Consider the following 17,371-nt stretch of genomic DNA (forward strand, 5'->3'; position numbering starts at 1 on the left):
GTTCAAATTGATTCAATTGAGTGAAATTTTATTTATCGATTTAGAGGGGAGTGTGTTCGTGCTGACTTGATATGTCATAAGTCATATAATAATAATATTTGTAGGAATAACATGAATGGATGAGTAAATAAAAAAAGAAAAAATGTAACTTATTACTATAATTTATTTATTTATTTTTTATTTTACAAGTTATATTTTTCTTTATTTATGTATACACGTAAATTTTATAAATATTATTATTATATAAAAGATGCTATGTCAAGTCAACATTAACATTTTGTTTCTAAATTGATTTTACATATTAATAAAATTACACTAATTTGAGTGAATTTAGACTTAAATATTAAAATTAAAAAAAATAGATAAAATTATAAATTTACCTAAAAGAAATGATTATTTTGATAATTAACCCTAAATAAAATTGATTGATCTTTACACCTCATTCATTGTACAGCAGTGCCAAAGAATCGCCCAAATCAGGCCAACCGTTGAAGCCCTTGCGTAGGCCCGTCTTCTCTCTCGTTGTTCCTCTCTTCTCCCATCTCTGAGAGAAGTGGAGGATCACGACGACGAAGAAGAAGAAGAGAAAGCCCCTTTCCCCTTCAACGATCCAATCCTTCCTCTCTCTTTGGGAGCCCTATTGCATGGTTCTTCCCTCCCTCTCCATGGCTCTGATTCGATTCCCAAAGTGATTAATGATGATGGCGTCCGCAATCTTCCAAGGGGATCGACATTCCCTCGTTTGACGAAGAATTCGACACTTTGGGGCCCATTCCCTTGGACCCATTTCGTTGGTTCTTCGCGAGACCAGAAGAAGAAGAAGAAAAACTCGTATCGCAAAACCTCGTTAATTCCCTAACCCTAGTTTCGCCGATTCGAGGGATCTGGGACGAAGCACATACAGATGCGAATGTTTGTCAATTCGCTCGCAACTGTTGTTGTTCAATGGGATCGCCATCTTTGATCTTCGTTTTCGTGAGTTTGGGAGTCTTCTTCAGCCCTGTCGCGCCGGTAGTCCAATCTGAGAAGCAAAATCAATCTCCGCCTCCGCCGCCCGCCTCTCTGCCGCCTCCTCCCTCCGGATCGCCACCTCCTCCGCCCTCTTCGTCGCCGCCTCCTCCTCCATGGTCGCCTCCGCCTCCTCCTCCACCTCCACCTCCATCTCCATCTCCATCTCCACCCCCGCCATCGCCTCCTCCGCCACCGCCTTCACCTCCGCCGCCTTCTCCCCTCGAAGCGCCACCGTCACCGAGGAAACGCCATCATCCGGCGGCAACGATACCACCCCCTCCGTTAAATCGCAACCGTGGAAATGGAAGCCCGTCCTCTAAACAGAAGCTCAATTTGGGGAAGAAAATCGGACTGTTGTTTTTGGGCATTGTGGTGATAATGCAGATTGGCGTGGCGGCGTTCCTCGTAATCAAGAAACGGCAATTGATGAAGGATGTTCATGGATATTGAAAGAAACCACAATAGATTTGAATGCTGATGATCTTCCATTCACATTGCTTATCTTGCTTTCTCAAAGGATATTGCATTGAGATGAGGACTTGAGGTAGGGTTCCATTCAATAGAGATTCTTCTTCCAGAGATACAGATTATGAATCCAAATGCGGAATTGATGGAATATACTGAGGATTGTCTCTATTGGGGGGTTGTATCTGTGTAAATGGGTAATTCTTGATTGGCATTTTTTTTCTCCCTTTTCCTTCAACTATTCAATTTGTTTATTGTTCTATTAACTTTACTTGTCTTGCTTTGTCCATCGGGCTTATAAGTCGAAAGCAGAAGAGACTCTTGATTGAAAACTGCACTGTGGTGCTATTGACTACTTTGCTCTTCTTTTGGCTAACCTGTGAAACTCTATAACAGTGCTGAATGTTCATGGAAAGATCTCCAGAGCCATGGTACTATAATTATGATAAGTTTCTGTTCCATTTTCTTCCTCTCGTGAATTTAACCCGTGAGCTTGAGCAATGAGCTGAGGGTTTGAATTGCTTAACTTAAATGAGTTTTCAGAGCTGCTAAAGTTGGGAAATGGGGGTGAGAAATGAATAAAACAAATAAAACTCTTGTAATTGAGAGGATTATGTTTTCACGGAGATGGATGGGTCGCAAAAGTTAATGAGCATAAAAAGAAAGGAAATTAGTGCACTTTTGACTTCTTGCATCATCAAAAGTGTGTTAGAGGATTATGCTTGTCACTATGTTTCTTTTCCTCTGTAGATACCATAATATGCTTGTTCATTGATGCGGTTTACAACCACATGCATATATAGTTGCACTCTTAGTGGATTAATTAATGGTACTGGAAGAGCTTGGTTCATGAGATTCCATCTATCAGTTCCTCTGTGTTTGGTTGTTAATATCTATTATGTATTTCTCCACCTATTATAGCTTCAGCATTTTCAATCCAGCGATATTCCTTATTTTTGTGGGATGTAGAGAAGTGCATGAAGGACTTATATCTTTATTTTACCTGATGGAAGACTTCCCATATTTTCCTTGGTTCTGTAATATGTTGGACTATACACACACACATATATATATATATATTTTTTTTTTCTGTAAATGGACTATACATGTAAGTAAGGGCAGAGAGGTCTTGCTAGATTTTTTTGTGAGTTCCTTTACGTTATGATTGCATTGGTAAGTGGGGCAACCACATGCATATATCAGCGTTTTCATGATTCCATTTGCCATTTATAATCTACGGTTTCTACAGTTTACTTGTTTTGAATCTGAAGATGAGCTTGTTGATGTCGTGTAGCTGCTGGATGAGAGGCGAAGTAGTCATCTTATTGTCATTATGAGAGGTTCTTATAGATATGTGACAAGTGAGATGGTCTAACCAACTCAGTGCTAGTAAGAGAAGGAAAAGTAGGAAAGAGTGAGACATATATAACACACAGATTAACAATACCAAGAGATTGCAGAGGAGGTTGGTATTTCGTTATGGATGCAATCCCAAAAACAATACTTAGTAGATTGGAAAGTGTGGCTGAGCCAATTCCTTCTGTTTGTATGCCCCGTGCATATGAATGTTGAATTTTGAGTAATGACCAGTGTTGTTATTCAAATGTTGTACACTGCGATCCTTGTTTCATCTTGTCTTTTTGTTAGATTTATTGAACACATGCAAACGTGAATCGGACATGTCACATAAGGCTGCACAGTATGCAAAAATGTTAGACCGTGTTTATCTACACTCGCATAGAAATGATGGCGATAGAGAGGTAACTAAGTCTTGAGGCTCGAGTGGATCTACACAAAAAGCGTAGATTTTTGCAGGGATCCCCTTCGGCTTTAGCTGGAGTGAACTCTGAAGTCTGGAAAACTGATTCATAAAAGACTACATTTTCCCCTTCCTGTTTATATAGTTACTGTGCATATGTTCTTAGGCAAATGATGGATGTGGTGAACATATATACAAGTTCAGTTTGACACTATAAAGTAGATGTTCTTTTCTGCCGAAGGTTATAATGTTGTATATGTGCATATTCTGCATTTTCTAGTATTAGGTCCAAATTGGTTTTATATCTGCTTTGGTTCCACTGTTGATTGTCTTTGCTTTGATTCTATTTTTTTATCCCAATTCTGGCTACAGCCAACATTCATGGTCTTTGACATTTTTAAGATTTATAATCCAGCAAAATCCTCTTCTTAAGACCAGAATGACCATGTCTGAGAAACTTCTTAACCAATCCCAACTGTTAGGGGGGTTCTCAGTCTCAACCTTACTGTTTTAGCTTTGCTAAGAGCCTACTCAAAGCCAGAAAACACTGAAGCAAGAGAGAATTACAAGTGTTACTATTGCTGCATTAGGCTTTTTGAGGGACTGGACATTGCTGTTTACTGAAAGATTCTATGTTTTTCTCTTTTCATTTAATTAATTTTACAAGAATCATATCCGCAGAACATTGACAAGACACAGTTATTCAATGATTGTGGGAGAAAATGATCCATATGATCATTATAATTATTATTTAAATTTTAAGACATGATTGTTATAATAAAGATAAACTCAAAATTAATTTTAAAATTTGAATTACACTACCAACTACCAGGGACTCACGATTTAAATATATATAGCACAATATGATTGAACTATACCATGACTGTAGTCACATTTAATATTTTGTCCTTTTGGAGCAGAAGAAAGCTGGGACAATAATTTCATATATCTTATATAAAATAGAGGGTTACATTGCTGAAAGATGGCAGAAGCTGACCATAGTAATGGCAAACTTATTTGCCCAGTCCTATAAATGAAACCTGAGAGCTGTAGCAGAAGCTAAAACAGAAAGTACTTAATGCCAACTACAGATGGATACGTATTCTCCAAACAAAAAGAGATCCCTCTTTCCAGTCAAAGGCGCACTTAATCATGACCCAGAATTAGTCAAAACCAAAAGGATATGTAAGTTGCCATTGTTGTCTGAGACTATTCATCATCATCCCTCTGTACCCACAAAAGTGAAGAATTTCAATTCAAATTAAATATGCTTGAGATTGAGGGAAGATCTAGAAGGAAGGAAATTGATTTACCATTGTAGAAATTAGGGGATTTGGATCCAAAAAGCAGGTCTTGTGTGGATGGAGGCATGGAGATGGAGAGGTGGGTGGTGAAGCTTCCAATTCCATCGTAGCATTGGGTGGAGGACTGGTGGTTTTCTTCAACGTCAAGCCAAGAGTAGTAGTCCGTGCTCTTTGGTGGCCACTCCCCAAAGAAGTGATGGAAAGGTTTATGCTTTTCTTCTTCTTCTTCTTCTTCCTCCTCCTCCTCCTCTACTCTGTCTATTTTTACTGATTTAAAATCAGTGCCCAGAACAAAGCAATGCTTCCCCTTCTCCTCCTCCTTTGGCTCTAACTGAGAGTAGCCACTGGCAGAGCTTCTGGCCCTTGTCGATGGCTGGTGGCTTATGCTGCCTTCAGCCCCAAAAGCTCCCCCCTCCATTGCCTCATCTCTCACTCCTTCAAAACAACTGTTTCATGCATGGAGAAAACATCAAAAACCAGAGGAAAGGGCTGATAAGCCAATCTTGCGATATCCTTTCATGGTCAAATGAATTAAGCCCTAACGGTAGAACTTGTGAACAACCTCTCATGCCGGCTCAACCTACCGTCGGAAGAAGGCCAAAGTATTGCACAGCTTTAAATGATTAAATCCATGAGAGACTCGCCTACCTGTAAGTAGTTTTATCTGCGCAAGAGCCCAGAAAGAGATGGTGGTGGCGGCTCATGTTATCAACGTCAGAGATGGTGGGCTTTAGGGTTTTGGGCAATGAAGAAGGAGAAGGAGAGGGATCGACAGGCTTTGTTGAGCTACGGTTCCTGCCTCTGTGCATGTGCCTCTCACAGTACTTGGAATCCGGGTGGGCTTCCTTGGAGCACCTCCATTTCTTCCCATCTGTTCTTCTGCATCTGCCTGGTTCTGCATCTGCTTTCCTGCCAAAACCCATCTGAAAACACCCCCACCCAACTGCAAAAACAAAAGAGGGCAAATTAATCAGCTCAAGATCCATTGAAGAGAGATGAAGCTATATATGTATATATATATGTATGTATGTATATACTGGGTTGATGTGAATGTTGATGGTGAGGAGGAAAGAGCGTTGAAGAAGAGTCCTGCTGCTGCAGGAGGCGGCTTGTCTTCTTCACTGTTGAGATGAGGTCTGGAGGGATTGGAAGCCCTGAGATGATGTGTTTGAAGATGATGAATTGTTGCTCCAGCTCTTGCCTCTGCATTCCTGTGAAGGGGCACCTGTTTCTTGCACCCACCATGCTTGACATTCCTAACTTGAAACAAAGAACCGGCCTTCAGAGACCAGAGACCAGAGACAGAAGAAGAAGAAGAAGAATGAGTTCAGAGACAGAGAGAACGAGAGAGTTGAGTTGGGTTTTGGTGGCCTTGAGCTGATAGTTTTAAGGGGGATTCACTGCAGAATCCATTGGTTGCAGAATCTTCTTCTGTGCATGGGATATATATATATATATGCATATGTATATATATATATTGACATGGTACTCAATATTAATGATTATAACATTCATGGATTATCCATTAATTTATAGCAATTAATAACTTTTTATTGTTAAGAGCCAATGTTACATAACATATTAAAACTTTGTATCAAAATAATATTTTGGCAGTATATATGAGTTGGCTGAGAGTTGTGAGACAGAGCATCCACACCCCCTGGTCTGAATCTGAGTCTGCTCAGATTATGACTGCAACTCTGTCCCTTTCTGCTTCTGCTTTGTACTGTCTCTGCTGCTGCTGCTGCTGCTGCTGCTGCTGCGTCTGCCATCCCTGTAAGCTAATGCTGCTTGCTTTGAACCAAGGAGAAAAAGAAAACCTATACAAGTACTAATATCACATTATTTTAATCACTATTGGAATTACCGTCGCAGCCTCCTACTGTTTATGCGTTGGATTTGAGTTGAAAAAAATAAATTGTAAATGAAAATTTTATTGATATAAATTTTAATTTATCATAACTTAATTACTTGAGATCTACCCTAAGAGCTATGAACTATTTTAATCACTCTGTTTCTCATAAATTTACATTTACATAGATTATGTATTTTCATAAATTTGATAAGTTTTGATAGCAATATTTAAGATTATGATGTATGAAAATATTTTAGTGATATTATTTTAATATTTTTAAAATATTTTTTATATCAAAATGTAACGTCAAGAAGTTGTAAAAAAAACTTTCAATGTTGTTTCTATAATTTTAAAAATATTTTAAAATAGTTTCATAATATTTAAAAATATTAAAATACGTTTTCACCATAAGGTTAGAGATAAAAAAAAATTCATTGAAAAAAATTCTATCTAACCAGTTTATGTTTGATTATTATGAAATTTATATTTATTTTTAAATTGAATAATTATCTTTATATTAAAAATTATATTTAAAAAAATCTTTATATTTTTTATTTCCGTTTCTATACGACCTAAATAAAAATTATTTTTTTAGTTAAACGATCCTAATCTAAATTTTGAATGTACTGTGAAAAAAGTGTATTTTTAATTAAATAAAAGTATTTTTATGTATTTTTTACAAAATATAATATTTCATTTAAAATCAAATTTATCCATACAAGGGGGGGGGGGGGATCCTGAAAATTGAATATTTACATTCTTTTTATAATCATTGACCAAAATTATAAAATTAAAAAAATAAAATTATTTTTAAGCAAACTTGTCTTTACTCTATTTTAAAATCACAAATGCTATATTCACCCAAATGATAGTAATTAGCAACTACATTAATATTAGATGGTAATCTATCTTTTAAATACTAATGACATTAGTACATTTATATGTTATACTTTTATCATATTAATATAAATATATATTATATTATTATATGAATATAGTAAAAATATTATAATTGAGTATTTAAATAATATTTTTTTAAGAGTGACTTATGAAAATATTTTATCCATCTTAATATTTTTAAGCATTTAAATTTGTCCTAAAGATAATAAGAGTCTATCTTATCTTTAAAACAGTATTAACGATTATGCTCTATTTCATTTTTATTGAAAGTTATTTTTATCTTTCTTTCACCGTACTATTTTACTATTGGTCACCTAAAAGTATTTAGATTCGTAAGATAGTCCTTGCTTTCTATTCTATCCATCCTTTTGTAGGGTTTCAATCCATCCTTTTGTAAGGTTCGAGCGTGTAAGGTAGTCCTCACTATTTATTCCATCCATCGATAGTGTGTCGCAGGGGAGATATATAGATGTTATACAAAATTCCTAATTTAATTCTTTTTTACTTTGAGTTAATAGTAGTTATGATACACGAAAATGTTTTAAGACATTGTTTCAATGTTTTTGAGACGTTTTTTGTACTGAAATGTAAAGAAACACCAAAAAATATTTTTGGACTATTTTTATAATTTTCAAAATATTTGGGGTTATTTTGTAATATTATAAAAATATTAAAAACGCATTTCTATTTAAAAAAACGTTTTTGTCCACGACGAGGTTAAGGGTGAAAAAAATTCTCCTATATTATATAATATAAAATTATAAGAGAATTTTTTACATTATATATTATAATATACATTATATTTATAAAAAGACTCTTATATTTTATTTATTTATGTATTTTTTCTCATTTTTATTTATTATTTTTTTAAAAAAAATATATTTTCTCATTTTCATTTCGTATCATATTCATTTCTCGTTTTCAGTTCCGTGAAAGGTAAGTTCAGAGCATAAAGATCCTTAATTCTCTTCTAAATTAGATTGGATTAGAGGAATTCACCCAAATCTTGGCCTAGATTGATGATGAATTGAGTTGATAATGATCTCTCACTTTTTGTACCAATTGAAGACAAACCAAACGGCAAGTCAATGCCATTACCATAGGATTCTACTATTTCTATTCCATTGGGAGAGAGAGAGAGGGGGGGGGGGGGGGGGGGGGGGATGTCACTTTCAAAGTGGCCAACAAACAAAACAAAGGCAAAGACAACATCAAATTGGGTTTAAGAAAAGAAAACTATATATTGTGGCATCAAACCTATGCATTGCATTAGACAGGACAAATGGTTGTTTGCAAGTCAATTTAGATTAGCCAATTGCAACCCTTTGCAGGCAGCTTCAAACAAAACCACCCCCTCAACTCTTATTTTTAATCAAATCCTATGGACGTTGCCGTCCTGTGACATTTAATAACTTCAACCCATCCCTTTCAACCACTCTTCCCATCCCTAAATAGTTATGAATTCTATTTCATAATTATCGTTAATAGAGGCTCGTGAATAATACTAACATAAATGATTAAATAGTATAAATAATTATTAAATTTTACATAAAAATATAAAAAAATCACTAAATTTTACACTAAAGTAAAAAAATATCACTGAATTTTACACTAAAATACAAAAATATCAATATTTCTTTAATTTTTTTTAACGATAATTGATGATAATTATAAAATTATATTTTTTATATCTTAATACAAAATTTGAGTTCAAATTCAAGTAGTCTAAATCAAATTACAACTACGAGTTATCTGATAAGAATGGATACAAGTATAATGAGAATCGACAACTAAGCTTTGGCTTTAGATGAAACGATCTCAATCTTGCACATAGAATACACTAATGTTATGTTAAACAAAATAAAAAATATATATATACTATCCAAGTTTGAGTATCTGTTTCTCTCTTTTCTCTCATTTGAGTCTTTATTTTGTGTGTGTGTGTGTTTTAAATAAAATTTTAGTTTGACAGTCAGTCTAAATGGTTTGGGTTTGTGGGACCAAATCCCCAACCCCTATGTTGTGGATCTCACCAACCATAAAACTCCAAGGGAACAAGTCATTGACTAAAACAAAGAGACAGTTTTACAGCATCAACACGACACCAAATACTCCAAAGGAATACGGCGCCATCAAGCCTTTGAATATGCCCTTCACCGTCCCTTCCCACAGCTCAAACTCCATTGTTATGTATATATTCTAAACTCGTCCAAACGCTCCGCTCTCTCATCTTCTTCTTCCCCTCTTTGGCTCGACCGGGTCCGTCGCACCTCGGCACCGATGTCGCTCGAAGATTCAGATCCCAATTCCGGCTCCGATCACGTCCTGTGCTGGCTGGAGGGCTCCATACCCATCTTATCTTCCCTCTTCGAAGATCCCTACGCCGCCTGCGACCAATGGTGGAATCAAACTCATGATCTCGTCGACCAAGATTTTCTTAGCTCCGCTTCTCCTTTCGACAGTTTCTCCGCCGTTGACGCTTCCAACAGAGCAGTCCAAGTAGAACCCGCAGTTCCAGTTAGTCCACAGCCGTGTGATTCATCCAAGAAAAGGAAGGTCCCTGATGACCCAATCCCGCAGCCGTCTCAAAATCAGAGAAAGGTCCAGAGCCGGCCGGTTGACGGGACGGACGACGGCGACGCCGTTGTGGAACAGAGGTTTGTTGATCGTAGTCTGTTAATTAGAATTTATCTTAAATTGTTATTATTTTAAAAGTTTAAATGAACAATTGATTTGGTTTAAGTGCAATTTATCTCATTGTAATCGATTTCTGTAAACAGGGTGTTACCGAAGAGGTCGGCCGGCGGCAAGAAGGGATCGAGCAAGGCGGCGGGAAACAACTGCCATAACGGAAATTCCAGAGAAGAGCGGTGGGCGGAGCAGCTGCTCAACCCTTGTGCGGCAGCCATCGTCGCCGGAAACTCCTCCCGCGTCCAGCACCTGCTCTACGTTCTCCACGAGCTGGCTTCTCCGACCAGCGATGCCAACCACCGGCTGGCTGCCCATGGCCTCCGGGCGCTGACCCGCTACCTCTCAAGCCCGATTTCCTCAACAAAACATCAATTCTCTCTAAAATCGTTGATGAGATTCGACGAGGTCAGCCCTTGGTTCATGTTTCCTAACAAAATCGCCAACAATTCGATCCTTCAAGTACTCACCGAAGAAGCCTGCTCGAATAGTAATGAACTTCACATCGTCGACATCGGAGTCTCCCACGGCGTCCAATGGCCGACGCTTTTAGAAGCCCTGACCCGCCTTCCTGGCGGTCCTCCGCGACTCGTCCGCCTCACGGTCGTCGGTGCCTCTGCCACCGACATCCCCTTCGCGGTTTCTCCGCCTGGCCACAGTTACTCCTCCCAGCTTCTTGGCTTTGCTAAAAAGATGAACATCAATTTACAGGTCAATCTTCTCGAGGATCACCCATTAACTAATCTGACCACCCAAGTCATCAATTCCTCTCCCGACGAAACTCTGATTGTCTGCGCGCAGTTCAGACTCCATTGTTTGAGCCACCATAGCCCCGACAACCGAACCGAATTCTTGAGATTTCTCCGGAATCTGGAGCCGAAAGGCGTGATTCTGAGCGAAAACAACATGGATTGCAGCTGCGGAAACTGCGGGGATTTCAGCGTTGGATTTCCGCGGCGAGTGGATTACTTGTGGAAGTTCCTGGACTCGACGAGCGCGGCATTCAAGGGGCGAGAAACCGAGGAGAGGAGGATGATGGAGTTGGAAGCGGCGAAGGCGTTGACGAGCTTGAATGAGTGGAACGAAGGGAAGGAGATGTGGTGCGAGAGAATGAGGAGGGTCGGGTTTGTGGGGAAGGGATTTGGAGAGGACGCCATTGACGAAGCTCGAGCTCTGCTAAGGAAGTACGATGGGAACTGGGAGATGAGAGTGGAGGACAAGGATGGGTTCGTGGGGTTGTGGTGGAAAGGGCAAGCAGTTTCCTTTTGCTCACTGTGGAGGTTGGATTGTGAGAACAAATCGCGGTTGTAGCATTCTTCTTCTTCTTCTCCGTCGTATCTGCCCACAGGCTGTTCCCTGGCTTACTGGATACTATTTAACATCTGTGCGCATATTTGTTGAATAAGAGGGTGTTTGGCTTTACCGATTCGCCCACTTATTTTTTCAAGTGTTTACTACACGTAAACAGTTTAAATACTATTAAAATTATAAGTTATTTTAAAAGTATTTGAGATAAGTTGGCCCAACCTTTTTCAAATAAACTCTTAAAAGAGTTTTTTTTTTGCTCTGTTCTAGTAAATTATTGATATACCTTTAAACAAAATATATATTTTTAACTCTACTTTTCTTCGTCTCTTTGCCTTCTCCTCCATAGCCGACATTAGTCATCTTTAGTTGCCTCCAACCTATATTGTTGCATCTTCCATATCCATTACCATCGTCTACTTCTTTCATGTCCATCACTATGTCTACCTCATCCATATTCATCGCTGTTGCTGTCACTATCATTATTATCGTCGTCCATATATCCTTCATCTACTTTTATTATTGTCGCCTCCATCTTCTCTTTCATTGCCTCTATTATTGCATCTTCTTGCCTCCATCGCCAAGGAGCAACACTGATGACATGTCTATTTTTGTCTTTTTATTTTGTAATAGTTTATTAATTTTTTAAAACTAAATACATAACTATATAATTGATAATTTAAAAATACATTTATCCAAACAAGTTATCAATTTAAATGTTGCCTAACTTGTAATCTTCACACAACTTATAAGTTAAATAAATTAAAAACTACAAAATAAAACGGTAAGCCAAAGAGTCTCTAAATCATTGGAATATATGTTTTTGTTAAATAATTCGAACAAGACCCCAATTTGACATTCAACTAGGAGATCCAATCCTAATTTCATTGATGTTGTATATAAATAAGCACTAATATTTAACGAAGTTTGGTCTATGATGCTACTAAGAGCAACTTCAAGGAGAGTGTCATTCGAGGTGTTAACTCCATAACTATCAAAATGACACTCCGGATTAAAAATTCTCCACTCTAATGGGAATGGCAAATGGAGTTGCAAAATGACAACAATCTTCTTGCGATGTTATTTTTTTAACTTCTAGAAAGAGAAAAGGGAGATGTGTCATTTTCAACAGTAAAATCTAACAACTATATTACTTAAAACAGGGGTTTTTAGGTGAGGTGGGTGACAAAGCGAAAGGGACTCAGAAAGGCAATGATCAATTAGCGAGCGACGAAGGGTTGGAGGGGCGAGTTGACGAGGCTGAGGCTAAGGCGGCGATGCCAACGAGCGACAAAGCGAAAAAGTCGAGAGAGATAACAAGTGAGAGTGAGGCAAGCGACCGAGGGCGAAGAGGGGCGAGCTATCGAAAGAAATGAAAATACACGCAGAGAAAAAGGCATAATAAAGAAAGGAAAAGGAGACAAGGGTATATATATATATATATATAATTGATTTTAATTTAAAATAAATATTTTTATTTTAGTTAATTATTAGAATTTAAATATTTTTATTTCAATTTTTGTAATTTAATTTAAATTTTTTAGTTTAATTTAAAAAAAAATATTAAAATGACACTTCTTTGAGACCTTAGAACAGATTTATAATTTAAAAATATTATAATACTGTTTAAAATTATAAATAAGTGATTTAACATTCTAAAATGGCACTGTGCTTGGAGTTGTCTATCTTCTAAAATACCTTGCTTGCTTGCTTGAGTCCAAAGTATGGGCACGGTTTCTTTCCAGCTGTTTCTCTCCCATCCATCCATCGGCTACTTTTTGGCACACTAATTGACGCCTTTTTCAACAAATCTGCAATCTTTCTGTCTTTCGCTTTTTGGACGGCTGTCGGCGTTGGCCTGTTTGGCGTTGTTGCTTTCGCGTAGTGTTGTATCCATCAATCTTCTTCTCCTTATAAAACCCACCCTTTCGGCCCGTGAATTCTGAGTATTGTGATTTTCCATGGCGACCACAAGCGACTACTCGTGCGAAAGCAACAGGAGTGATGAAGGATTTTTGAAAGTGGTAGCCGCACGATCCCTTCTTGCCTCTCTGAATGCACCTGCAATGGAGATAGGGCTCGCTCCCCCGGTCGATCTCCGATGATTAAGTTAGTTCTTTGATCTAGGGTTTCTTGTCCCTTTTAAACTATGTTAATTGATGAAAATAAGGAAAATCCCCCACCTTCTTCTCTTACCTTTTCTCGGGATAGGGATCATGAGGGATCTTCGGAATCTTCCTCCCGCCTTCTTCGGGACTTTCCCGATAAGGGTTTCGCGATAGCCTCCGTCTCCGAGGAGTTCGGGATAACTGTTGCCTCCGTGATCTTCGATGGGTTAGCCTGTTCCTGAGGTCTCGGGGGTTTCTCTATTGAGTGCTTATCTGATTGACGTGGCGATACTTGTCTGCTGTGTATCTTTTGACCGCTGTTAGGTATTCGTCTTGGCGTAATTATGGGACCGTGGGCGTTCTCCTCATCAAAGAGGAACTTCTCTTCCTCGCGAAGAGGAGTGGCGATGGCGATGGCGATGGTGTCGGCAATAGCGCTCTCGCCATTGTATGTGGAGCGAACGCGAAGGAGTGGCTCTGCTGAGGGCTCTCATCTTCTTCATGATCAGATAATAAGGTGGAACTCTGGGTTTGTTCTGCCTGTGGTGCTTGCTGGCCTTATACTTGCCATCAAAACCACCTCTTCTTCGTCTTCCTCTGAATCTTCTCCTTCTTCCTCTTCATGGGTACTGAGAATTGGGAGTTCTTCGTGGGGGCTTGCTGGGGTTTTGGCCATGCTGCTCCTTGTGCTTTCATGGCAGGATTCCGTTCAGCACTTCTTCTGGAGATAGAAGTCTCTGTTCAACACTTCATCTCTAAGCTCTGATGTTGGTAATGGTTTGTGTCATGTTAGGGAAGAGAGATCTAACAAGTTAATAGCAACAAAATGCAGATCATCTCATCAGATCAGAGTAGCAAACAAATAAACTTAGATTCTTTACAGTTATTCTTATTAATCGCTTGTATTTATAGTTGTTTTCTTTCATTTTTTTAAGGCCGAATCGACTGAATTTTATCTAATTTTAATCTTTTATTTTAATTTGATCATCGAACTTTTAGCATTCTTGAATTGTCTCCATTGGAAGCTCTGCTTAATGACATGACAGCACGGAGAAGTTTCCCCCAGTTGCCATGCCAAACCGTGCACAGATAAGAGCTTCAAGATCAAGAGTAAAAGTGGCCTCTTCATTCCCATCTCTCGTTACTGAAACCTTCATCAGAACCCATTTGTCCATTGAACCTCCAAATCGAACAAACTAATGCAGTAGTGATATGTTTGTAACTAAAACTACAATAATCAGTTCTTCCATTTCTAATATAGGAATATTTAAGTATAGAATATCTGTAGTAGTACATATCATCATCAATAACCCATTCTAACGCACTTAATTGAAAATTCACCTTGATACAGAAAACTATAAGCCACTGGAACAGAAGAAACAATCTGAATCTACTGAATCTATAGCGCCATAGAGTTCTCTTATTCATTCCCTAGACAACAGGTCTTCAAACTAAACCATGATAAGAGAGCAAACGGCCTTATCTTGTGCGTTTAACTCCCAGAGGAAACGATACTCTTGAGAGTATTTTGTGGCAGCTGCGTCTTCTGTTCCTGTGAAGGGTTGGAATTAGGATCAGCAATCTCTTCATCCTCGACTGCCTGTTCGGGTTGCCTTTTTTGTATTCCAAGCTGGTAGTTGGGGTTGATTAAAGTGTCCTGCTCGGGTGGTAGAGGAATTCCAGGAGCCAATGATTTTGGTAGCGGGATTTTGTTTCTGTTATGTGCCAACTCCAGTAGAACCTAATGCAAGTTCAGCAACATGTGATTGACCATTTCATATCAACACAACCCATAGTCTGCCACATAACACAAACATGAAAGTCCATAACATCCAAGTCTTCAAGAAAACAATAAATAACTCGATTCTTGGCTGGTAGGAACAGAATGAATGAAAGAATAATGCAGATTTACTTTTGGTTTGCAGAATCCAAAATTATTCATGTTTGGAACCTAGCAGAACAAGGGATGTTAATAAATTCCATTTGATGATATCAGACACAAGAATCAAGTGCCAAAATTATAGTGCAAACAGAATCAAGCAGGGTATTCCTTCTTTTGTTGGAAAAAAAGAAAAGAACACTTGATTTGACTCGCATATTCTCAGGGATTGGAGAGTTCAACAACACTTATTACCTTTAGTTTCACTAAGTGGGATTATACATGAATTCTAGACCTCTATGCATCTCTATCTTTGGCCATATCCTCTATAAGGACATTGCATCCTATGTTATATCTGTGGGATTCACACCAAGTTCTCTCTGGTCTTCCCCTCCAATGTTTTCCTTGATTTCATACACTAGTCCCAACAAGTACTTTTATTGATCTTTTTTCACATGGCCAAACTATCTTAATTGTGATTGTTGTGTCTTATCAAAAGATGCCACTCCAACATCATTCCAATAATTTTGCTTTTTCTTGTTAGACTGCACAACACCGTAACATTCTCATTTTATCTATACTCATATTTTGCACATATTGACATTTAATTGCTCAACATTTTGAACCATACAATAAAAATGATCTTAAAATCATTCAATAAAACTTCCCTTTTAGCATTAAAGGGATTATCCGATTATATAAAATACTGCATGCCATTCCCCACTTTAACCATCCTACCTTGCTGTTATGAATAACATAATCCTCCATAATTTCCTTTTCTTTTTGAACAGTTTATAAAAAATAGTATCTCGGGTATTGGCCTCACATATTCTCAGGTATTGGAGAGAATGTCAACAATTACAAGTCTCGATCCAACTAGGTGGGGTGGCTAAATGAATTCTAGACCTCCAACCATCTCTATTCAAGGCCATATCCAATTACAACAAGAAGATGTAAATATTTGTCATAACAGGAAAAATTGGAAATCTGGGAGCAGAACCAGTGAACTGAATTCTCTCTGGAAAAACTATTTCAATAGAGGCTGGAAGTTAAACTCCAGGAGCAGCAGCTCCTGTTCCAATTCAAACTAAAAAATCCACTAATATTGCAAACAAGAAACGGTATGCAAATTATCCAACATATGAAGAAAAGTGTGGAAGTGAGGCCTAGGAAATCACAGAAAGAATAGTTAAATTACCTCTCGAGGTGGGGTTGAGAGAAGCTGAAATTGACTTTTGACTGAATAGCCAGTTTGATATCATCACAGTCAATTGCACCCTTCCCTGCATGCTCAGAATAAACCTGTGCATCTGTCAATACATCAACAGCCTATCGATACCACAGTTCCAGAAACTGGTTCACTACGCGAGGTTCATACTCATCCACTCCCATTGATTTTAGCAGAGTTTTTACAATCTTGGCATCCCTTGGAAGGTCCTCATCTCCATCTGCCATATCTTTTCTTGTCCCCTAGACCCGAAGAATACTAGTTTTTTGTTGGGTAAAATTAATAAATAGTCACTAAACTTTAAAGTTGTAATTATTTGCTCACTCAACTTTAAATTGTAACCATTTACTCACTCAACTTTACTCATTGTTAACCATCCATTACTCGTTATAACTCCGTTAAATATTATAAACGAAAAATACTAATAGAATCTGACGTGGCTAACGGAATCTAACGTAGCAAAAATAAATTTAACAAACACTCACTGAACTTTAAAAATGTAACTAATTACTCACTGAACTTTGCTCAACGTTAACCATCAATTACCACGTTACATCACCGTTTGATATTGAAAAACACCCGTTACATCATCATTTTATCTTGAAACATATTAAAAACTTTTTATATGTTTTTAAGATCACTTACTTTTCAAACCAAAAGTTAAAAATTAAATTAATAATTTAAATTAAAAAAATTACTGATGCAAATCAAAAGTAAACAAAAAATCTATTTAAATTTTTTTTATCTCCATTACGAACAACGAAATTCACAAAAAAAAATATTCAATAATGAGACTAATAGCCAAAAACTAATTACAAAAATCGTATTTCTAAGAAAATGATATCATATGCATTTTTTTGTATAGAAGA

At 37.6% G+C, this 17,371-nt stretch overlaps 3 protein-coding genes and 1 pseudogene across 3 annotated transcripts; 2 read left to right on the plus strand and 2 right to left on the minus strand.

The window, feature by feature from the left end:
- The first annotated feature begins 459 nt into the window (after window positions 1–459).
- LOC127795859 (sulfated surface glycoprotein 185-like) lies at window positions 460–1,852 on the plus strand. Its single transcript, XM_052327790.1, has one exon. The coding sequence runs from the start codon at window positions 946–948 to the stop codon at window positions 1,459–1,461; it is 516 nt and encodes a 171-aa protein (XP_052183750.1). The 5' UTR covers window positions 460–945; the 3' UTR covers window positions 1,462–1,852.
- A 2,301-nt stretch (window positions 1,853–4,153) lies between these two features.
- LOC127795858 (growth-regulating factor 6-like) lies at window positions 4,154–5,934 on the minus strand. Its single transcript, XM_052327788.1, has 4 exons — window positions 5,577–5,934; window positions 5,188–5,482; window positions 4,549–4,985; window positions 4,154–4,462 (listed from the first exon to the last, which is right to left on the minus strand). The coding sequence occupies exons 1-4, from the start codon at window positions 5,791–5,793 to the stop codon at window positions 4,455–4,457; spliced, it is 957 nt and encodes a 318-aa protein (XP_052183748.1). The 5' UTR covers window positions 5,794–5,934; the 3' UTR covers window positions 4,154–4,454.
- Window positions 5,935–9,378: 3,444 nt separating this feature from the next.
- LOC127793712 (protein NODULATION SIGNALING PATHWAY 1) lies at window positions 9,379–11,429 on the plus strand. Its single transcript, XM_052324402.1, has 2 exons — window positions 9,379–9,951; window positions 10,075–11,429. The coding sequence occupies exons 1-2, from the start codon at window positions 9,575–9,577 to the stop codon at window positions 11,291–11,293; spliced, it is 1,596 nt and encodes a 531-aa protein (XP_052180362.1). The 5' UTR covers window positions 9,379–9,574; the 3' UTR covers window positions 11,294–11,429.
- A 3,238-nt stretch (window positions 11,430–14,667) lies between these two features.
- Window positions 14,668–17,128, minus strand: LOC127795299 (transcription initiation factor TFIID subunit 9-like; annotated as a pseudogene).
- Between the last annotated feature and the right edge of the window lie 243 nt (window positions 17,129–17,371).

The sequence above is a fragment of the Diospyros lotus genome, chromosome 2 (assembly GCF_014633365.1).
Source record: "Diospyros lotus cultivar Yz01 chromosome 2, ASM1463336v1, whole genome shotgun sequence".
Lineage (NCBI taxonomy): Eukaryota > Viridiplantae > Streptophyta > Magnoliopsida > Ericales > Ebenaceae > Diospyros > Diospyros lotus.

What these genes read in the sequence shown, in the direction of transcription:
- LOC127795859 (XM_052327790.1), top strand. Translation starts at nt 946, where the DNA reads ATGGGATCGCCATCTTTGATCTTCGTTTTCGTGAGTTTGGGAGTCTTC.
- LOC127795858 (XM_052327788.1), bottom strand. Translation starts at nt 5,793, where the DNA reads ATGTCAAGCATGGTGGGTGCAAGAAACAGGTGCCCCTTCACAGGAATG. An exon ending in TCAACATTCACATCAACCCA is followed by an intron (nt 5,483 to 5,576) that starts GTATATACATAC and finishes TTGTTTTTGCAG; the next exon opens with TTGGGTGGGGGTGTTTTCAG. An exon ending in GCAGATAAAACTACTTACAG is followed by an intron (nt 4,986 to 5,187) that starts GTAGGCGAGTCT and finishes TGCATGAAACAG; the next exon opens with TTGTTTTGAAGGAGTGAGAG.
- LOC127793712 (XM_052324402.1), top strand. Translation starts at nt 9,575, where the DNA reads ATGTCGCTCGAAGATTCAGATCCCAATTCCGGCTCCGATCACGTCCTG. An exon ending in GACGCCGTTGTGGAACAGAG is followed by an intron (nt 9,952 to 10,074) that starts GTTTGTTGATCG and finishes TTCTGTAAACAG; the next exon opens with GGTGTTACCGAAGAGGTCGG.